The sequence below is a fragment of the Malaclemys terrapin genome, chromosome 2 (assembly GCF_027887155.1).
Source record: "Malaclemys terrapin pileata isolate rMalTer1 chromosome 2, rMalTer1.hap1, whole genome shotgun sequence".
NCBI lineage: Eukaryota > Metazoa > Chordata > Testudines > Emydidae > Malaclemys > Malaclemys terrapin.
In genome coordinates this window covers 132456951-132479910 of record NC_071506.1, presented here as the reverse complement: position 1 = coordinate 132479910, position 22960 = coordinate 132456951, and the positions used below count along the sequence as shown (strand labels likewise).

Sequence of the window (22960 nt, the reverse complement as noted above, 5' to 3'; positions counted from 1 at the left end):
TAGGCCACTTTCATGATTTTCTCAGGGACTGGCTCTTGATTTTTGAATGCTTGGGGATTGGAAATACTTGCAACTGCAATTTTGCACCCACACAACTATACACTCAGACACAATTTTGCAGACACTCTTTACAGTGCTGTGATGTATAATCACCTGGTTTCCAGGAGGCAACCAAGCAGCTACATGTCAAAGTATGGTACATCCAATTATTTGACCCCATTAAACTAGGCCTGCAATTATTTTCTGGAGAAAAATCCAAAGCTGCTTTTCAAAATCAAGCCCTGGCTCTATAAAAACCAAAACAGTCCTTTGCTCCTGTCAGTGGCTGCTTCCTGCTAGGAAAGAGCCTCAAGTATCTCCTCACTAGTGCTAAGTGACAATAGAAAAATCTATAGTGTTTCTGGGCTTTAATTTAACACCTCTGCAGGAGGGGAGGTATATAGGCAATGAAAGTGGGCTCTCCAAGCCTAAGGGAAAATCCCACTAGCTGAAATTGTTGCTATCAAATTCATTTTTCACGCATCAAGATAAAGGTGTTTTTTAAAACCAGCCCCTCAGAAATGAAAGGTTCCTTCATGACATCTGTTGTGCCATGAAACTGCAGTAATGGAGCATGTTAACACTTCAGGTGAAGAGGGGTAAGTAAGGATGCTGCTGCAGTCGGTCCTCATCCACCTCCATATCCCTTTGTCCTGTTTCCTGCAGTATCCACACCATCTCTACATTGTGCTTGTACGGTCACCCCTGAATGTGCCTGTAAAACCCATTCATTGGAGGGAAGAGAGAACTCAGTTTGCCAAAATTTGATCCTATTTGAAAATCTGGGTTCTAGATTTAGAACAGGACTGCTGAGGCTCTGCTTAGAAGCTCTATCCAAACACAAATTTGGGGCTGTTACATGATTTCTTTTGTTAAATTTTGTTTTGGAAGAGGCTAGAAGCACTCAAGAATGACTTTTAAACAAGAATCTCTATTCTCTGCATAGCACCGGCTTTCTTGTCATTAGAAATAGATGCATGGGTCAAACTCGGATTTCACTTTTCCTAGTGTAAATCTGGAGTCAGAAATAGAAAGACCCCATGTTGACACTGGTGTAAAGGAGACCAGAATTTGGCTCATCATTTTCAATAAGAGTTCCCTTGAAAAATAACGGTATACATGGGACCTGTTCAATGGAGCTATGCTGCTTTACATCAGCTGAGAATCCCCAGTTAGATACACAGACATTTTGCAAAACTCATAAAAGTTTCACAAAGCCACACTTACAAAAAAAAAAATTTCTAGAAGTTTGATAATCTCTCATGCACCTCTAGATTCATCCTTTCCTAATTAACCTTAGTTTTCATTATGCACTGTAGGTGGGGAACAGAACAGAGAGGAAATTTCAGATTTGCTTGTCCAGAACAAGCGGATGTTAGTAATGCCCAATTACAAACCTTTTAGAAGGGTCACATCTGCTCCTCAGGTGAATTCTCCCCTGTGCTGCAGGCCAGTCCAAGGTCGATGAACCACTTTAGGCCCACTTAATAAGAATTAATGGGTGACTTTCACCCATCCAGAATAAAGAGATTTAGGGTCAGCTTGGGCTACGCCTGAGCTGTTTCCTACCTCTGTGCTCCTACTCACACACGCACCCACACAGAGCCAAAGCACAGCTGGCATATATGGCCATTACACATCACTAAATCTAAGTGAGTTGTAAGTTGGTGCGACTTACATGCTGCGGGAGCACAGGGACTAGGTCATAGCTGATCACTGCTGCACTGGGATAACACAAGCAGAAAGATGGTGCCCAAGGTATCTAGGTGCCAAATCAACGTACACTCATAAGCAGATGCACACTTAAGCAAATACTCACACACGAAGATTCACACAAATGCTCACTGACATGACCATTCACATGTACCCCTCACACCTGCTGTCTCCCTGTCCCCATTCTGCTTCCCTGGCAATGAGCCTAGGGCTGAGGGAAGCCCAAGGCTAGGGTAGGTGAACTATCCTTTGGCAGTGTTGCAAGTTCTACCAGGCTCTGGCTGTAACAGAGGGGACAGTGACAGAGAGACATCATTAAAGGCTCTGCCGGGTAGCTGTGGCAGCATCCCGGCTGCCCTTGGATTGCTGACAGATAGATGGATGATGTAATTACCAGTATCTCGGTTACCTCTACTCAGTGTGCAACTGAGCGAGTCCCAGCTGCAGCCCAGGGCATGCTGTTCTGAAACATGATGGGGCAACTGTGGAAGAGAATGGAGAGACTTCCATTCAACCTGAAATCCCTTCACTTGACTGTCCGGTTTTTCCATCCAAGCCACTGGGAATGGAACTATTCCGCCATGTAGGCAGGGAAAGTCCAGCATCCATGCCTCCGCTTCCCGTGATTCCTCTGCAAGTAAAACTTGCAGGTAAAACTCCCTGCACCGGGAGCAGCCCTGACTCAGTAGGCAGGATGGTGAGGGGCCTTCCAGAGGAACTCACATAAACTTGGCTGTCTTTCTGGAAGAGATGGCTTAGCCAGACTCAACGTATTGAGCTCCATACTGGCATCAGGGTGAAACTGTGATCGACAGGAGGGCAGTTTAGATAATCTCATGGTCCCTTCTGGCCTTAAACTCTATGAATCAAACAGCCCCTCCCCGAACTGGGAACAGAACCCAGGAATCCCAACAATTACCCCACTCTACCCACAAGGATAGTGCTTCTCAAATGGGGGGTTTGTAACCCCACGGCGGGGGTGTGTGTGTGTGTGTGTGTGTGTGTGTGTGTGTGTGTGTGTGAGAGAGAGAGAGAGAGAGAGAGATGTAAGGCAGCCAGAGGGGTCATGAAGCACTGAAAATTTTACTACCGTTCTAAAGCAAAGAAAATCTGGCTTCTCCACTCTCCACAAAACCTTCCCCTTCAAGGGCAAATATGCTCTGCGAACCTCTCGAAACACACACACAAATACATTATATGGGCTTATAGTGTTATCATCAAGACATTTCTTATTCTTACTTTTATAGTAAATATAAGGGGATTGTGAAAAATTTTGACTTTGAATAAGGTTGAGAATCCAACCAAGTTATCAATTTCCAGTTAACCAGTAAGCATCCAAGTGTGAATAGGGTCAGGGCTGGCTGTATAAATGCAAGCATGGTGCCTAAAGCTGCTCAAATATATCACTGCTGCAACTCCTGTCAAACCAGTGGCTGAGTCTGGCCCATTATTCTGAAGTTTCTGATAAGGATTCAGTGTTGCTTAGTGACCACCAGTCTCTCCCCATTTTTGGTACCATGCGTGCAGTACATCACACTTCTGCACCCAACCTGAGGCCGCATTCCCCTCCCTGTCCCAGATCCTGTGATTCCCCACCCTCCACCACGGGAAAAGCCTCAATAATTTCACATTGCTATCCCTGCACAGCGGAGGATGCAGCTTGGGGAAGCTAGGCAGGGAACGTGGTTGCTCATCACCTGATGCTTTGCAGCCTGAGACCCGATTGGTGGAGAAGGGCTGTATTTTTTTTCTCCTCCATGCTGCTTTGATTTTTTTTCCTCCTCTTCTTTAGGGTGTCTGCTGTTTCCTAGCGCTTGCAAGAGTCTGGGCAGCAGCAAGCAGCAGCAATAGCAGCCGGAGGCAGAGGAGCAGTGTTAGCCCAGAAGGAGGCAGGGGACTGCATGGGAAGGAGCAGCACCTAGCTGGAGAGACTGCTTTTGCAGCCAAGTTTCTGCAAACCAGAAACCTCACCCCAGCTGTGTGCGTGACACACATTTAATACACACGGCAGCCACACTAACTTCTTAGCATCAGAGGTTCCCTGTGGAGACAGGTAAGGCGCTTTTACCTTGTACTCGGAGATGGGGTGTGTGTGTGGTTCTGAGCACCAGACCAGGTGCCATGAACTCCGGAGTGCTGAGCCCAGCCGTGACACTGACTCACTGTGTGGCCTTGGGCAAGTCACTTCTGCCTCTGTTTCCTCATCTGTAAAATGGGAGCAAGAAATCCCTCCCTCCCAGGGATTAATCAGTCAAATCTGGTGAAGCGCATGGAGGACAAGAAGCGCTAGGTAAGTGTTAATAGAGAGGATGGTGCTTCAGAAGCCCTGAGGCAGGAAAAGCCCCCATATAATAAGACAGTACAGCAGGGGAAGGGAGGTTAAGCAGCCCAGGCAAGGGCCCCATCTGTCAATCTCTCCAAGCCCTGGAATCTGTTCCAAGGGCTTGAGAAGACAGCTGTACCTGTCACATTGCTTTTCACTGTCCCCAAGGAAACGACCTTCTCCTTTCTTCACGACACAGCTGATCGGAATGGGGAAGATCGGAGAACTTTAACTGGGTTTCCATGAATGGGGGCTAATGTGTCATGCAGCTCTGACAGCCTGAAATCCCATGCTCTTAAAAAAAGCTGCCACTGGAGACCAGATTGGTGTGTCTGTGCGGGGGGGGGGGGGGGGGTTGTACATAGATGTATGTTGGTGGGGGAAGGAATACGTGTTAATGGCTGTGAGTGGGTGTGTGTGTGTGCTTGCATAATATATGTGAGTATGGAGTATCTGTGAATGGGTATGTATGTACTGTATGTGCATGGTTGTATAGTCTGTACGCAAGTATATGGGTGCAGGGTGTGTATGTATATCTGTTAATGAATGTCTATACCTGAATATGATTCATGCATGTGCATGGTTTTCTCTGTGTTTGCATGTATGGACATGCATGTAGAGGTATGTATGGTATGTATTTGTATATGAATGCATGTAGATATGTAAATATATATGGGGATGTGTTGTAGGTATATATGTTTATGGGTAATTGTGAGCAGGTATATATGTACTTAGGTGTACATGGCTGTGAGTGGATGCGTTGATTGTGATATGAGTGGATATATGTATGTGGTTGCGAGCATGTGCATGGATGCATAATATGTGTGTGCTTGCGGATGGGTGGTTGTGAATATATGTGGGTGAGTGGGTTTGTATGTATGCATACATATGTGTTTGTGCGTATACAGTTAGAAATGTGTGTGTGTATGTGGCTGTGTGCACTAATGTGAATTGGTGTGTTTGTATTTGTATACCTGTAGTTATGTATGTTTCAGTAGGCGTGTGTGTGTATACTCAGGTGTCTGAGTGGCTGTGAATGGGTGTACTTGTGTTTACATGTGCTTGTGAGTGGGTATGTATGTATATGTGTGTGCTTGTGTTCAGGTAGTGGTGTGTGTGTGTGCATGTGTAGGTGGCTGTCACATGCGTGTGAGTATGTCTGCATGTGGGTGTGAGGGCTGTGAGGAGGGAGGGGTTGCATGTGATTGGGGGGTGGTTACAAGCTGCACCCTCATACCGCCTGCACTAATCTCTGAGGTTCGGTAACATGCTGCTTTTGGTGATCTTGGCTCCCTACAGCTCAGGTTCTCTAGTTCCTGGCAGGCTCTGCTCAGGGAATTACTCTGCCTGCTAAAGCCTAGGGGACGCAGGGGGCCATTGCTTTCCTATAGGCAGCTAGTAGAAACACTAGGCCACCCAGCCAATTTATTGAACAGCAGGGAGCCCATCTCTTCCAACACCCCCCTGCTCCATCTCCTTGGTTTGGCTCAGACAGGTGAAAATGGAGCCTGCTGTTCTGAGTGAGGGTGAGAGGGCTGGAAGGAGACCGTGTGGGGAGATGGACGGGCGTTTAAAGGGGCACAGATGCAGGCGAATAAGCAAGGAGGTCAGAATTGTCCCCATCACGAGGCAGGGGTTTGGGACAGGCTGCGTTTGCTTCCCACGTCCCTTCTTTTGAAGTGGCATTCACATCAGAGGCAGGCTGCTAGGCTGGTTCTGCATCAGTCCCCGAAGAGACCAGCGCCCTCCCCACTCCTCCCACACACATGCTGCTCTTTCCTGGCTCTCTCCATGCCCTGCTTTGGATCTGGGCTAGAAGCGTGGGAGCTATCTCCCTTGAGTGCTGGCCGAGGCACCTTGTTCCCCTTCAGTCAAGTGGCTTTTCATTTACAAATCAGAGGTGGGAATGGAGCCCTCTGTGCTTGCGGGGTGGGGTATGTGTGTGGGGGTGAAATGGGTGTGCACAATTACATGAGTGTGTGCATACACGTGTGCACATCTGTGTTTATGTCCCAGTCCAGGTCTTCCTCTGCCTGTGCATAGTGTAGGTAACGCGTTCCTCTGAGCATGTGTGAGTGTCGCAGCATGAGTGTGTCTTTGTCTCTGTATATTTCTTTCTCTGAACATGCATAGAGAGGGAGTGACAGCTGCATCTGTGCATTCCTTGAGCTCTCTGTGCCTGCGTGTGCACCTCATACATGTGCTTGCCACTGTTCATACATGTAATTGTGCGTTGTGCCCTGAGCGTGCAGGGAGATAAAGGGAGAGCTACACAGGTGTGCATATGTATGTGTCTCCATTTCGGTATGTCTTGATGTACATGCACATTGGCACCTCTCTTTGACCATGTACAAAGATAAGGTGATCGCTTAACATGTATGTGCTTCCGTTTGCCCCATTCCTGTGTGTGCATCCCCATGCACGTCTGCGTACACAGAAGCAAAGCAATAGCTTCACACATGTGTACCAGCATCTCCTTGAGTATGTGTGTTTTCCTCTCCATTACTGGACATGTATATGTAGTGCTATTCACTTGTGCCTTGCTTTATACATGCATGTGTACAGCTCTTTTTCTGTGACAGTTACACACACAGTTGGGTCTGTTGCTCTGTGCAGGGGTCTCTTTGTCATTGTTCATGCATGTGCCTCCTTATTTGTGTATGTGCCTTTTCCCCGGTACATACCTGCATATATTTTCCGGTAACAGAGACCAAGCAATTACTTGCACATGTGTGTATCTGCATAGGCCTGTCGCTGTTCATATAAGTGCTTTGCCATACATGAATGTGTCTCTGTATACTTGTGCATACACAGAAGCTAAACAATAGCTTGCATGCGTGTATGATGTGGCTGTCTCTCTGTATGTCTTCATGTCTGTGCATTGCCATGCATGTTCTCTCTTTTTGCTCACTTCTCTGTATCTGAGCATGCATCGTGCCGTACCTGTAGGAATCTCTCCTTCTCCACATGCACCTTTTTCTCTCTCCCTCTCTCTGTGGATCGCCACACATGCCTTCACGCCTCTGCATGCGTGGGAGATCTGCATGCATTTATGACTAACTTTGCATGAGCCCATGTACATCAGACTAGCTGAACAGCCTGCTATGCATTCTTCAAACGCCACTTATTAATTGGAGCTAAAAATGGATTGGAACATTATGCCAATTGCTGCCAGAGACTGATCTGATCTGGTCATCCAAAACCCCTCATTGATACCCGTTGCCAAGGTCTGTGTAATAAAAACACATGTACACATTGCACCAAATTTGACCGTAGGGCTGCAGATTAGATTTTGTTTGGTGGCACCCCATGCATGATGAGACTTGTGTGTGTGTGTGTGTGTGTATCTTTTCCCTTCCAAAAACATAGCTTCTCTAGATGCACCATGTCAGGGTTCCTCACTGGACCTCTAGACTGTGCTGTGTTACTGCCGGGGAACCCAGGGATGACCCTGCTAAGGGGTACATAGGAATCACACAGCTCACTACCCCATGGCTCTCGCTGTGCACTCTCGTACTCCGCAGTGAGAGCTGCTTGTACATTCAGTGTAGGTCAGGACCCGTACTGGAAATGCTGTCTGAGTGGCTTCCAATGGCGCGTGGGGCTTCAGGGCATCCAGATCCCCGTGGAGCACTTTCAAAAGGAGAGCAGCAAGCACTCGCTCCTGACAGTATTTTATGCTTTGCTAAGCCCCGCTCGGTGCTGAGATGGGTCTCCGGGTTAGCTGGGCGCTGACGGCCTCCCTGTATGGTGGTTGCAGAGGCACATTTCACTTCAGCTCATTCATCCAGTCAGCCTCGCTGTCCGCCCGTTATTGGGCTGTAAGTGCTTTGGGGCAGGGGCCTGGCCAGCTATGAAAGGTGCATTGCCAAGCTCCACCCAAGTGCATCAACAGGGCATATGGGGCAGTCCAGCGTCTGTTCCCCATCCTCACTCCCTCCTTTGTCCCATCCACCTCCCACTCTCTTTCTCTCCATTTGCTCCCGATCTCCAGGCTCCAAGCCGAACCCAGCCTCTCTCCTGCTCCGTTTGGATTCCTGGCAGTGCTTTCCCCCTAAGACCAGGTTGTGCAGGGAGCAGAAGCAGCCACACCAAGGGGCCACAAAGTTTGATCCCTCTTTCACCCCTTGCTTCTGGCTGCCATGCCTCTGCCCTGCTCCCTCCAGATAAGAGAGGAAAGAACAGCCAGGCTGAGAAATACCACTCTGGAGCAATTTCTCCCCAAGTCCTTCCTCCTGCATCCTCTGCCACACCGAACCAGATGGGGCCAAAGGGCCGAGCTTTTAGCCTACCTGCTGCAGCTGCTTCAAAGCCAACCTCGATCATCAGGAAGTGCTGAGCTTGCACAAAGAACCTCCTCTCCTTGGACCCTATCATGCTGCAGAGAGATAAGCCTCTCCCAGCAGGAGGCGCTGGAGGAAAATGGCATCAGCGCACTGGATCTGTGAATTGGTACCGCGTTCTCAGTGGACAGCGGTGGCTATTACCAACCCACTGACCACCACAACTACCTCCCCTTCCTTTGCCAGCAGCCTCAGCAGGGAGGCTGGACTCCCCTCTGGCTCCAGAGAGGGATGGGCATCAGACCTGAAGCCAGAGGGCCTTGCTCCTCCTCAGTGCTGCCAGCCTGGCACATTTCACCAGAGCTAAATTCACTCGAGGGAAGGGAGGAAAAAGAGTCAATAGAGAAAGGAAAAATACTGGTATTGTTTGGGGGTGCTGAGCAGATGGGACCCATGCTGGAGCCGAGCAGGGCTGTAGGGGGCCAATGAATTGCTCCCTGGAACCTTGCATCAGGCCCTCAGCCACAGTCACAAGACACAGCTCTGTTCATTAAACCAGCAGCCTGCTGGCAGGTTGGACAGCAGCTGATTTAAAGGACAGTGTTAATGGCCTGGTCGGATCCCCAAGGATCGGTCTCTAAGCAAACAGCACAGCTGAGACCAGCAGCAGCCGCTGGCTATTAATCTTCACACTGATTGGGCTCCCACCCATGTGGAGCTGTGGCTTTCAGAGCTTTCTGCCCATAGCAGGGTGGTTGGCAGGGGAATGAAGCCAATAGAGATTTGGGGTTGGGGATTATCTCACACTCAGTCACTAACAGCACCATGTCCACAGTAGGCTCAGGATGCCTCTCCTGTCAGGGCCAGCTCCAGGCACCAACGAAGCAAGCAGGTGCCTGGGGCGGCCAATGAAGAGGGGGGCGGCATGTCCAGCCGTTTGGCGGTGGGGCCGTCACTCCCTCTCGGAGCGAAGGACCTGCCGCCGAATTGCCGCCGTAGAATGAAGCGGCAGTAGAGCTGCCCCCGTTTGCGATCGCAACTTTTTTTTTCTTTTGCTGCTTGGGGTGGCAAAATTGCTAGAGCCGGCCCTGTCTCCTGTCACCTGATTGCTTCCACCCATGTGCACGATGGTTTGGTATTAGTGCAGGCACACACTGGGGCTGCTCACCAGGGCTATGCATACTGGCAGGTTATTATTGTAGGGTTGCTCACATGTGCGGTGTATGTTGGTTGGTTGTTATTGTAGATTTGCTCTTGGGCTGTGCACGCTGGTTGGTTGTTACTGTAGGGTTCTTCACAAGTGCTGTGCACACTTGGTTGTTATTGCAGGGTTGCTCATGAGATGTGCGTACTGGTTGGTTGTCATTGAAGGGTTCTTCACAAGTGCTATGCACACTTGGTTGTTATTGCAGGGTTGCTCATGAGATGTGCGTACTGGTTGGTTGTCATTGTAGGGTTCTTCACAAGTGCTGTGCATACTGGTTAATTGTTATTCTCGAGTTGCTTTGCACACTAGTTGGTTATTATTGTAGAGTTGCTCATATGTGCTAAGCTGAGGCCTGGATTCATCTCCTCTCCCCCCGATATTAGAAAAGAGTTTGTGGCTGTTTGGTTTTGTTGCATGCAGTTATAAGCAAACAAAAGCGGCCCCACTCGGGTCCTTGTTAACTGTGGCACGGACCCTCTAAAATGTGCATCACCCAGGTAACAGCCTTTCCCCCCTCAGCTAGCACCTGTTGCTGCGCAACAATAACTCCCTATGGTTGGATATATTGAGTCATCGCAGGGTTAAATTCTGATGTGCTGAATTCTGAGAAATCGCAACACAACGCAAAGGTGTGGGCTGTTCATGTGGCAGCTATAAATAAAAGCACCTGCTTCCCAAACACAAAGGAACCATGACGGCGGGGGGAAAAGAAGAAAGACAATTAGGAAAATCTGACACGAAACAAACTGTGATCCTGCTGCAGGAGCCTGTGCCCATGTGAGAGAGTAGGGGGTGGGAGGAGGGGAGAGATGGAGTGGGGGAAGAGAAAAGAGAGACATTTGCAAATCTGTCCTTCTAAAGGTCGTGTAGCATCCCTGGGAGAGTAGATGCTGGTCTTGCTAATGGAAGAAACACCAAGGGATCTTTAATGACCACAGCAGCTTAGTTAGAGCTTGATTTTACATCTCATTGGAAAACAGCTTTTCAATACTGACTCCAAACATCCTATGCCGACTTGCCAGCACCACTTCTGTCCACTCAGCAGCTCTCCCATCCAAGCACTGACCAGGCCTCAACCTACTTAGCTGGGGAGGGCTCAGCCCCAGGTGCTCAGAGCACAGGGAATTAGGCTTTTTAGCTGCTAGTGATTCACCCAGGGAAGCACAGGTGATCAGACCTGTTCTCTCCAGATAAAAGCCTCACCCTTTGAAACTGATTGCACAGTTGTTTCCCAAGAAGCCAGAGCAAAGTGAAGCGAATGTAAAACTCACCAGGGCCAACTTGGTGTGCCCAACCTGCTCAGCCAAGAATACCTCTGTCCCCTTTCATCTGAGGATCAAACTCAAAGCACTTTACAAATATCAGTGGGCGGAGTCTCCATGCCCCCATGAAACAGAGCAGTAGCAACTATTCACAACTGTTCAGATGGGGAAAGTGAGGCACAGAGCGGGATGGGGGAAGTGACTTGCCTAAGATCAAACAATAAATCAGTGGCAGGATAGAATCCAGAATCAAGCCCAGAGGCCTCAGTGCTGGCTGGGCCTTGGGTATAAAAGCAGCTTTCCCTGTAGCACAAAGAGCTGGGGCGGGAGAACATTTACATGTAATTATACATTCCCCAACTCTAAGTCCTACATTGTTGTTTTTCTTCCGCCCCCCCCCTCCTTCCCGCCCCACATTAAGCAAACATAGCGCCATCCCTTTAAAGAGAAACACCCAGATTATAAAGGTGGCTTCTTGGCAGGGCTCCTTCCCCTCCGCCCAGGGAGCGCTGCAGCGGAAGAGCACCCATGCCTGCCTCTCCAAGTCACATCTCATCTCCTCCTCCCCCACCCCGGGCCAAGTGGATGGAAATGAAATCTCTCCTGATTTACACCTCTGTGTTTGAGCTTAGAGTCTCATGCTTAGCTCCTCCTTATGGAAAAAACTCCTCTCGGGCCTCATAATGCTACAAGGAACTGCAGCTTCAGCCCAGCCCTAGGCGCTCTTGCCTTTTGCTTCTTAAATAATCCCTACATCAAAGCTGCTGGCATCCATGAAGGTCACAGATTTGGGTTCACTGCAAATGAAAGAGGCGTGGAAGAAATAATGTCGTGCAACCACTCCAGACACCACACGTTGGCCCAGAGCTCAGCGTGCTGAGCAGATGTTGGCTGCTGGGCTTTTCTGAAAACTGGGCTCCCAGGATCACCATGGGAGCTGCTCGGTGCTGAGTGCATTTGGAAATCTGTTCTGTTTGCACTCATGCTGAATGCTGGGTGAAATTCTGCCCATGTACCACTCAGGTTCCATGTACACCCCAAAGCTGCCTATTGGCTGCCATCAGAAGCTAGTAATACATAGTAGAACCCACTTTATTAGTGGGTCTCACGCAGGGCTTGCACCCAGAGTGAATCTGCCTATGTTACCAATTCACCAGGTGCCCTTTTTACACATGGAGCACACACTTATGTTGTATGAACACACCCATTACATCCATGCCACATGTACCCATGGGTTCTGCCCACTGCACACATATGTAACACATGCAATGTCATGTGAACCCGTTACCTCTGCTCACACACCATATATACTTTGTATGTGCATGTTACAAACATACCACCTACACAATCAAAACACACCTTACTGACAGTATCTGCACCCAATTCACACCCATTCTTTGCACATACATGCACCTTGCACGCCCCGCATATGCTGTTCACTTTCCCTTGCCTGATCCATGCACAACACCCTGCATGCGTGTGCAGTAAACCCCCACTTCCACTGCAGTATATGGCTATCTGCCATTCCACCTTGCCCTCTGTACAATGACGGCAATCAAGCTGCTTTAAGCACAGTGCAAAGCAGTGCCTGAAATGACAAAGGGGATGTTAAAACTGGGGGTTACCCAGACACCACCCTGAACCCCCCTCCCCCTTGGCATTCTCACATTTTCTCTAGCTCCTGGCATGGACAACCCTCCTCCCCCTTCCCTGCCTGCAATTCCTCTCCTTTCAAAACAAAAAAAACCTCCTCAAATCCCTCCTCCTTTCGTGCCTGTTGGCCCAAAGCCCCTTCCCTCCCCAGCACCATCTGCTCCGAATCTGTCCCATTCAAGGCTTGCGATATACTTGCTGGCACCAACACCTGCAAGGTGCCGGCTGCTCTGTCAAACCTCCGTGTGGGCTGACACCCGCTCTTCAGCTGGCGCCATGGATTCAGATGGAATTAATTAGGGCTCCTCCGATGAGAGGGGCACATACATGGGGAGAGGAAGCGAGAGAATGACAGAAGCTGGGGAATCGCTGCCTGAGTTACTGCTCTTTGGGAAGAGAGCTATTATTCTCTGTGCTATTATTTGTATTCCAGTAGCTCCAACCAAGATGGTGCTGGGCCCTGCTCAGCCACAGGATCAGAGACAGTCCCTGCCCCAAAGAGCTTACACCTTAGATAGAGGAGGCCCGCCAAGGTAGTGTCAGTGGCCCCCTTTTACAGCAGGGGAATTGAAGCACAGAGCGGCGAGGGGTCAGTTTTTCAAGGGCTCACCACCCACAGCTGGGGCCAGATTTTTCCATAGCGCCCAACACAGCATGTGCTGGCCGTCTGGTGCCTATCAGGGGCACACACACAGCACAGTCCTTTTGGAAATCTGACAGTAAGTGACCTATGTAAAGCACCAAGGGAGTCCAGGAATGGAATCCAGGTCCCGCCCCGAGTCCTGGGCCAGTGCATTGACAACAAGGTACAACTGGGCCGTGCTCAGCCATTCCCAGCATGGCCTCCTAGCCATGTGAGCACCCATGCTTCCCGAGTCCCAGCTCCCCCCCGCCCCCCCTTCATTTAGGGCCAGCATTTTCACTCCCCGTTGACAGAGCTGTGACCACAGAAGCTGCGTGTGCATCCAGATAGCTGTGTAAACATACACCTCCACAGAGTACTCTCTCTCCAGTGCTGGCAGAGGGGCTGCCCCAGAGCACCCCCAAATTCTCACATCAGGGATAAGAATCTGCAATGGAGTCCCATGCTGGGGCAGGGGGTTCTGCCCTGGGGCCATGCTGTGGGCTGAAGGCTAAACCCACTCTGGTGAAGGGAAATCTGTCCATTGACTCTAACGGGCTCCGGATCTGGTCGTGAGGCCAATTGATTTTATGGCCTCTACCCCTTGGTTGCCCGTCACCATACTGATCCCCTCACTGTGCCGTAGGAGCCAGGCGGGTTGGACCATGGAGCTGCTCTCCACCCCCCGCAGCATCGAGATCAACAACATCACGTGCGACTCGTTCCGGATCTCCTGGGCCATGGACGGGGGAGACCTGGAGAGAGTCACCCACTACTTCATCGACCTCAACAAGAAGGAGAACAAGAACTCCAACAAATTCAAACACAGGGTGAGCAAGGGGCGGGGGGAAATGTGGGTAGCAACTGGATGCTCGTTGCCACCCTCAGCCAACGATTGTTCTCCCGAGTACTCAGCCCAGCGCTGAGTCACTCCCCGTGTAGCCATCGGCTGCCATCTCTTTCTCACTGCACAGCTGCGTATCTACATCCCAGATGCCTCCAAACTGGGTCCCTTTGTTGGCAGCTCCAGTGAAGGACCCAAGGGGTGCATGTCCTATGGAGCATGGAAGGGGTTCCTTCAGGGTAGGGACTAGGTTCATGGGTGGGGACAGCCTGGGGGGGTGCTGTGCCTGGTGCTGTGGGTAACTAGAAGAGTCAGGTTCAAAGCCCGGTCCCACTACTGTCAAAATCCTTCAGTGGGAGAAGGATTTGGATCTGAACCCCTCAGACTCTCAGCCCTCTAGTGCCACCAGCCCGAGATGCCTGAGCCAGGAAAAAGAGCCTCCTTTCCCCACCCAACTCTGCTGTGAAGTTAAGAGGTTTTGCCTGGGGAGATTTGATGCCAGGGGGCCAGAGCAGCAGTGAGCCCTGGGAGACTTGAGGCCTGCTCCCGTGAACCAGTATGGGGATGGGTGAGGAGGCAGCTGTACCCCTCAAATCAGCATGGAGAGGAGTGCTAAACGTACCCTCCAACACATAACCAGAGGAGACGTGGAGTGAATTACTCACTCTTCCTTCTCCCTCTGGAACAGAGTCACTAATTCAGGATCCTTTTAGCACGGTGGTTACCACGGTGATGCTATTTAATGTTAAACATTATTTTTCCCCCCTCCCCAATAATAAGCTTCTTTTTCCCCCACGTCTCCTGACTCTTCAGCATTTGCCGTTGCCACAGAAACGGCACTGCGCTGCACTGATGCTTTTGTGGCCTACTGACACGACAATTTATTCCTTAAAACAAAGGTTTTCAGGACACCTCAGAGCTTGTTTGGCTGTTTCCAGGGCTCTGAGAGATTTCTTTGCCCATCTTGCATGCAAGAGGAGTTGGGCACAACTCTTGCTGCGTGGGGTGGGATGTATATTGGCGCCTTAGAGGTGCAACACCGAAGGCACCATTTCAGACATTGCTCAAACAGAAAAAGAATTAGTGTTCCATAGGACTGAATGCTATGTTAATTGATACTGCAGAATGCTGCAGTAACAAGTACTACAGTATTCCAAAGTGATGAATGCCATGGCAATAATTACTACAGTGTTACGCAGAAATGAATGCCATGGCAATAATGACAACAATGTTCTGCAATATCAAGTACTGCAGTGTTCCACTGCAGTGAGTATCGTGTCAATAGATACTACATATTCTGCAGTAACAGGTACTACAACAGTAAATACCATGGTAATAAATTATTCTGCAATAACAAGTACCAGAGTATTCCACAGATATTAATAGTATGCTAATGAATATTATAATACTCTGCAGTAACAGATACGACAGTATTCCACTTCAGTAGATACTATGGCACCAAATACTACAGTAACAGATATTAGTAACAGTACTACTCTGCAGTGTATACAGTAATGAGTGCTATGGTGATGCTAGAAAGCAATGGTATTCTATTATAGTGAATTTGGCAGCATTCTCGGTCAGTCTATGCTATATAAGAGCAACACAGTAGTAGTGACAGTTGTTTTAGAGTAGTGGCCACTGTAGCAATATACCCAACAGTTTTCCACGCCAGTAGGTCATGCAGCTCCCTGTACAGCAGATCGTGGAGCCATGGCGGTTGTCATTGTAATAGACTAAGACTGTTTTTAAGAAGGGTTTTCCCAAGGTCTCCATGACCTGCCTCTCTGTTCATCATGGGCAGGCACAGGCTCCCTTACAGGCATGCACATCCAGTTCAGGGGAGCTGCTGGAGGGTCTTGCCAGATCAGCCTTGTGCAATGCTCTGAGGCTATGCCTGGATGGGTGCTGTACTTCCCAGGGTACCAGGGCCCGGGTGTCATGCTGCTCGTAGGAGGCAGCTTTGGTGGGGGGAAGCACTAGCCACACTGCTTCAATACCAAGCCTGGTTTATTTTTGCATGTGTGGCATGGCTCTTGCCCTTGAACAGGATGTGCCCACCAAGCTAGTCGCCAAGGCAGTCCCACTGCCCATGACTGTGAGAGGCCACTGGTTCCTGAGCCCCAGGACAGAGTACAGCGTGGCCGTGCAGACAGCGGTGAAGCAGAGTGATGGGGAGTACCTGGTGTCCGGCTGGAGCGAGACCGTGGAGTTCTGCACAGGGGGTGAGTGTGCCCTGATGAATCAGGAGCAATAGCTGGTAGCGGAACCTCAGCCACATGGTCCGTGCCCAGCTGGCACAGACTGTGATGAGCCCCCGCGGCCCGTCCTCGGAAGGGAATCTCCAGCCTGCTGCACCACAGAGGGGAATTGGTTCTCAGAGCTGAGCTCACTGTGGACCCACATCCCATCTGCCCTGGGGGGGGAAAAAAATCCTCTGTCGTGTCATACTGCTTATGCAAGGTCTGGGGAGTTCACGCTGTTTGTGCGAGCCCTGGGGGAGAGGGGAGATTCATGCTGCTTGAATATTAAACGAGAACTGAGCTGCCCATGAGTTGCCCCCTGGGGCTCCATCCTCTTTGTGCAGCCATTTCTCTTAGCCAGCGACTGCTCCCTAATGGGCCTGCTGCCAAGTCTGAGGGGGCTGGCACAGACCAGCTGCCACCAGCACAATGCCCACAAATAGATTCCTTTCTCCTGCATTAGCTGGGGTGGGGTCAGAGGGGGGGATCATTGCTCCCCTGCTTTGCTTTCAGACAGGTTGGAGCCCCCCCCAATTCCATAGTGACAAGCAGCAGAGGGAGGCTTTGTGTGTGCCCCTGCCTGTCCCCCCCTCCCAAATTGGCCAGGGAGCTCTCTGTTCCCCAACAATCCCCGGTCCTCTGAGCCTTGGGGCAATGGTACTGCTATCCAGGGGCATCCTATGCAGTCAAAGACCCCCTGCCCTGGGGCAGGAGCCTATTTGCAGGCTGTGGGTGTTCTGTGGCTGGGCTGAGGAGAAAGGGGACAGAAGAGGGGGATGGATGCAGGGCAGCCCAAGAGGGGCGGGAGCATCCTGAGCTAAAGGCATATAAAAAACCCAAGAGCAGTGGGGGCTGCTGACTTTGAGGCAGAAGAGAGGCTGCGGGGGATGGAGGTAGCAAAACCCTGTCTTGTGGAGCAACAGTGGAAGAGTGGGAGGCTTAGGGTGTGGGAGCTAGTCACACCCTGAGGGGGAAGCAAAGGGAGGGAGGAGCTGGCTGCTGCCAGCTAGGGGAAAGGGTAGGAACTGGTTGTAAAGGCAGGGGAAGGAATAAACAAAGGGGTGGGGGGAGCTGGCTGCAGCCATAGGAGAGAGGCAGAAAGATGGGAATGGGGAGGGGGAGCTGTCTGATTGCCACAGGTGCAAAGGGGGAGCCAGCTGGCTGTGGTGGGGAGGGGGAGCCAGCCTGAGCTGCTGGGGAGCCAGCTGTCTGGAGGGAGTGGGGAGGGGCCCAGCAGGTTGCATGGGGGTGGGTAGGTGGGGAGCTGGCTGCACTGATGTAGGTGATGGCCAATGTCTCCCTCCCCCTTGCAGACTATGCTAAGGAGCACCTGGCCCAGCTGCAGGAGAAGGCTGAGCTCATTGCGGGCAGGATGCTCAGATTCTCGGTCTTCTATAGGAACCAGCACAAGGAATATTTCCAGCACGTCAGGTAACACCCCCTTACCCCTCCCCCCCCCCCCCCCCCGCAGCTCCCCTAGCAGGGCTGGAACACACACCCAGCCTAGCAAATGCAGGGGGGTTGGGGGGAAGAAGCACCATCTCCAGGAGATGTTTCCCTCACCTAGAATGAGAGGGCACAAAGAACACAGAGCTGGGACTGCAAGGCTGGGCTCCCCTCTGACCCTGTCCTGTCCCAGACCTATCTGCACTCGCTCGAAAGTAAAACCGATTTCAAACACACTCCCCGAGTTGGGAATAGAACCCAGGAGTCCTGATGCCTGGTCCCCTGTTTTAACCCATAGACGAAACCCCACCCCTCTCTCAAAGCTGGGAATAGGACCCCGGAGTCCTGGCTCCAATCCCACTCCCTGCTCTAACCACTAGTCCACAAACACTAGCTTGTGGTGTACCCACACCAGCAAATAGTATCCGAACCGGGATTTCAGTGGGGGTGTGCTGGGGTAACCCCGAGGAGCAGCTAGTCTCTAGTGCAGCCGATGGAGCACAAGAGCCATACCCCCTCCACTGGGCTGACACTCTCTCTCCCGCTGCCTCTCAGGATGCATTGTGGGAACATGATGAAGCCCTCCCTGAAGGACAACAGCGGGAGCCACGGCTCACCCACCAGCGGCATGCTGCATGGGATCTTCTTCAGCTGCAACACCGAATTCAACACAGGCCAGCCCCCCCAGGACTCGCCCTACGGCCGCTACCGCTTCCAGATCCCCGCCCAGCGCCTCTTCAGCCCCAACACCAACCTCTACTTTGCGGACTTCTACTGCATGTACACCGCCTACCACTACGTCGTCCTGGTGCTGGCCCCCAAGGGCTCCCCGGGAGACCACTTCTGCCGGGAGCGCCTGCCCCAGCTGGACATTTCCTGCAACAAGTTCCTGACCTGCTGCATGGAGGACGGCGAGCTGGTCTATCACCACGCCCAGGACATCATCCTGGAGGTCATATACACCGAGCCCGTCGACCTCAGCCTGGGCGTGCTGGGAGAGATCAGCGGCCACCAACTCATGAGCCTCTCCACTGCTGATGCCAAAAAAGACCCCAGCTGCAAGACGTGCAACATCAGCGTGGGGCGCTAGTGACTTGAGGGGGGAGCTGGAGGGGATGCGTGTGTGGGGAGGCATGCATGAGGCAGGACTGGACTAACCTGAGGCTCTCTGCAATGGACGTGGTCTGGGATGGGGGCAGGGGTGGAAACCGGGACCTGGATGGGAGTTGTGGCCGGAGTGAGTGTGTACTGTGGATTTCCAATCTCTCTGTGCATGCCTCGCTGTCCAATGTCAATATGGACTTGGCAGGATCCCGGCCCAAGTGAGAGAGGACCTCCGGTGCTGCTCAGATGGGATCTTGGCTTCTATTGACTCCTGCAGACAAACCCTGGTCAGTGTGAGAAGGGAAACACCTGAGCTCCTGAGCTGGCTGCTAATCTGATTCACGCCAAGGTGGAAAGACCCACAGCTTCTGCACTTGCCCCACTAGGAAGTGGGAGCTCCAGCCCCCTCGGAACCAAGCTGCCCATTCATTGCCATTTTCAAGTTGGAAAGAACAGGAGCTTTGGGTTAATTCGGAAATGTTGTCATCAGGGGAACCCGGAGCTCTTCCCTCTCTGATATGAGCTCCCCTTCTCCTAGGTCTGCCCCTTCAGCCCTCCCTTACCCTGTCAATTCAATGAGCCCCTCCCTTTCCGCTACTCCCCCCAACCCTGCCCTTTGCTAAGTGCTCAGTCAATTCCTACCTTGCCCAGGTGGGGTAGATCCTCACCTGCCACCTGATTCCCACCTGGGGAGCCCTGAAGGGTATGTCCCACTGCAGCTGGGAGCCAGCCTCCTAGCCCAGGGAGATAGATTTGCACGGGGGGGAGCTTGTGAATCCAGCATGCACTTAATCACCTAGCCCAGGTGTGGGTCCTAGCTTAGATGGCCAGCTGTGAAACTAGAGCCTGCTGTTTTCTCCTAGTTGGGACTTTCAGCTATTGGAGGCTTGGCAGGCTCAGGAAAGAGCATGCAGGTTCCTCACCCTCAGCTCCCTCCATCCGGGCTTTGTCTCAGCCCCAGCCTGTCCTGGAGCTTCTTGCTTCACAGCCTTTATTTACCTGGTTAAGCGCCATGTAGGATGGGCGAGCGGCCCCATTGCAAGTCCCGACAGGCCCCGTGGCACTCCTGGGGTGTGTTGGAATTCCCGGGGGCGGCTGCAGCATGAATGTACCTGCTCCCCTGTCTCAGGTGGAGCCTAGCCCTGCCCAGGAGGCCCCCTCCCACCCCGGCTGGGCGGGGGAGGAATGCAGCCTCCCTGCTTGTGACTTCAGCCATGTCCTGGAGTGATCTGCCAGCTTCTGGGGTGAGGAACAATTTCAGCCTCTCTTCCTTTTGTCCCCCTTGCCCACTCCCACCTCCAAGCACGGCTCTCCCCTGGCCTCCCGCCACTGTGCACCATGGAACCAGCTGATCGGAGCGCTGGACCTCCTTGCTGCTACCATGTCCCTCGGGCATGATCTGCTTGCCATGCTACGGCCACTGATGTGTTGCCCCAAGAGGGGTCTTGAGGGCTGCATTTTTCTCCAGGCAATGGGTGAAGAGAGGCTTGGCTAGATCCCAAGGCATTCACAGCAGAGCCCCATTCTTGCTTCAACCTAACTTGTCCATCACTTGAGGCAGCCTGAGCCTAGCAGAACTTCCTCACGCTCCTGCCCCAGGCCCGCCCTGCTCCCCACACCAACCACCTCCTCCCAAGGCTGGGCCTCTCTCCCTCCTCTTTATAAATAGTGCTGGGCTTTCTGTGCTATGTGAAAACTTTAGCTTTCCAAGGGAGTCTGCCGGCACCCAGTCTGCTCGAATATGTGGCGTGAGGCGCCCAGCAGCCTTCTAGCCATGCCTGCGAGCTGCCCTTGGCCCCGAGACAGGCCAGGATGAGGGGGCATCTCCTAAATTGGAAGAGAGATGCAGAGTCTGCCCTTCACCACACCCCGCTGCAGATTGGGGCCAGGGCCTGGAGGACAGAGGCAACAGGGATGTTCTGCATGGAGAGGTTTTTCGGCATCTGGAAATCAGATAAGACCCACAGAGGAGCTTGTGGGCATCCAAAGCAGCAGGTCCAATCAAATGAACTAAGGACTCTGGTACCAACAGCTGGAAGATGTTCGGCGTCCCAGAATTCTGATTGCTGTCCTCTTCACCAGCAGGGGGTTGAACCCAGGAACCTTCAGCTTTAAAAGCCTGAGCTGGTACTGTGTGAGTTAAAGGAGCAAGTCCCCCTGCTAGCAGCAGAAGTAGTAGATTCACAACAGATTTTATGTAGACCAGCCACTAGCAGCAGATAAAGATCCTATAGTTTCCTGGTGAGCAGTCATATTCTGTACCCGGCATGTCCCCAGCTGCCCAGAGAAATAGAGCAGGGCGTTTATTATCAAGCAGTCACCCTTAAAAGGGAGGGAAATGTCAAGCGCTGGCCATTGCTCCAGGAAGGGAGGCCCTGCTCTGGCGAGCACAGTAGTGTTTTCATTCTTAGTGGCGTTTGGGGTGCTTGAGCATCCGGCTGTGCAGTGTTTGCTGTGTGCCGTCGCGGTGTTGTGCTGTTAGTGCTGCAGCCAGGAAGCGATAAGGACCTTGGCTTTTTTTACACTAGCTTTCGATTTTCCCCTCATACTGCAAAATCCAGCCACGCCAACTAAAAAACCCCACTCGGCCATTGGGACGTGGCTTGTGCAGAGGCTGATGATGCCCACAGGCAGTGCATGGTTTCCTGGCTGGTCTCTGGACTGTGTGTGGATACTGACACGGAGGTCCCAAAGGCTGCTGCATTTTTGGAAGCTTCTCCAAGCAGTAACGTTGATAGATCACTCCAGCAACGGCCACAGGATTTACAGCACCATGTGACTTATGTTTCATTGCTCGTGGCAATGTGAGAATTGAGGTAATATACTGGAGATGGGTGCAGGCAGGGAGTGGTAGTCAGCCTTCCCTGGGGACAGGCGGAGGAGGGTGGTGGTGACTAAGGGTGTGTCCACAGTGCGATGAAAGATCCACGGCACAGCTATGGCGGGCCTGGGTCAGCTGCCGCAGGCTCATGGGGCTCAGGCGGTGGGGTTATAAAATTGCAATATAGACATTCAAGCTCCCCCAAGGTTATGAGGGGGGTGGGTCTCAGAGCCTGGGCTCCAGCCCGAGCCGGAACATCTCCACTGCAATTTTTAGCCCTGCAGCCCGAGCCCAAGTCAGCTGACCTGGGTTCTGAGACCCAATGCCATGGGTTTTTTATTGCAGTGTAGACCTACCCGGAGAGTCTTCCCTGGAGACAGAAGGAGGAGGGGGTTGGTGACAATCGGCCTTTCCTAGAGACAGCTGGATGGGGGAGGTGGTGAGTGGGATTGACAGTTTCTCTAGAGACCGGAGGAGGAGGTGTGTGGCACAGCTGACTGTGAACTCGTTGAATCAGTGGGCCCAATTCAGAGGTGTTGTGTAAGGGGGTTGTAAGTTGCCCATTGGCCAATGCGTGTGACAGTCGGGGAGTCGAGGCTGGTGTAACGCGCACTCTGGAGCAGGAGGTTGATTGAACTTAGACTGACGTAGGTGCCCCCATGAGACCAGGAGGGGAGAGTCAGAATCTGGCTGGGAGGGTGTCTACAAGGGGGGGAGCGGCTCTCTGCTTGGGAGCTTCTTGTTGTCCCTTTAAAGGCGACATAGGCTAGGTTTCCCTTTCCGCAGCATCAGGGTGGGAGCCAGAAGGGGCCGTGTCTGATCTGAGAGACTCCATCTCCCTTTGCCCTCTGTGCCCCACACGTGGCTGACAACCGCAGCATGGCGCTTGTGTGGCAGTGTCCGCACCATCCCTGGCCTGATGTGGTGCTTTTCCAGTCTCTGTGTATGATGCACGCTGTAAAGAAAATCCCTTACAAACCTGTGCTGTGCTGACAGTGTGTATCAATAAACTAACAACCTGTGTGCAGCCCAGCCTGCTACTTGCATTGGTGTCTCGGGGCAGAGGTGTGTGTGTGTGTGTGCACCCACACACCAGGGAGGTGATCCAATTTCAAGGAGAGGGCTTTTATATATGGCTGTGCATGAGGCAGTGGGAAATTTGGGGGTATGGGGGCTGCAGTGGCTGGTCCATTGCTGAAGCTCTCCCAACTGAACGGAGCCTGAAATGTCTTCTAAGTTCAAAAGGAAGAAAAGCTTAAAAACTGATGAGGTTGCAATGGTGAACGTAGAGTCCCCACCCCATCCCTGCAACCATGTCCTGTTAAGTAACTCTGCCACTTGACCTCCCACCTGGCCTCATGATACCCTCCAGCTCAGTAATCTCTGGGGTTATTGCTGTA

At 51.8% G+C, this 22960-nt stretch overlaps 1 protein-coding gene across 1 annotated transcript; it reads left to right on the top strand.

Moving 5' to 3' along the window:
- The first annotated feature begins 3384 nt into the window (after window positions 1–3384).
- On the top strand, window positions 3385–22587 carry PHYHIP (phytanoyl-CoA 2-hydroxylase interacting protein). The gene is made up of 5 exons (XM_054020131.1): window positions 3385–3805; window positions 13749–13932; window positions 15997–16171; window positions 17503–17620; window positions 18191–22587. The coding sequence occupies exons 2-5, from the start codon at window positions 13768–13770 to the stop codon at window positions 18723–18725; spliced, it is 993 nt and encodes a 330-aa protein (XP_053876106.1). The 5' UTR covers window positions 3385–3805; window positions 13749–13767; the 3' UTR covers window positions 18726–22587.
- The last annotated feature ends 373 nt before the right edge of the window (window positions 22588–22960 follow it).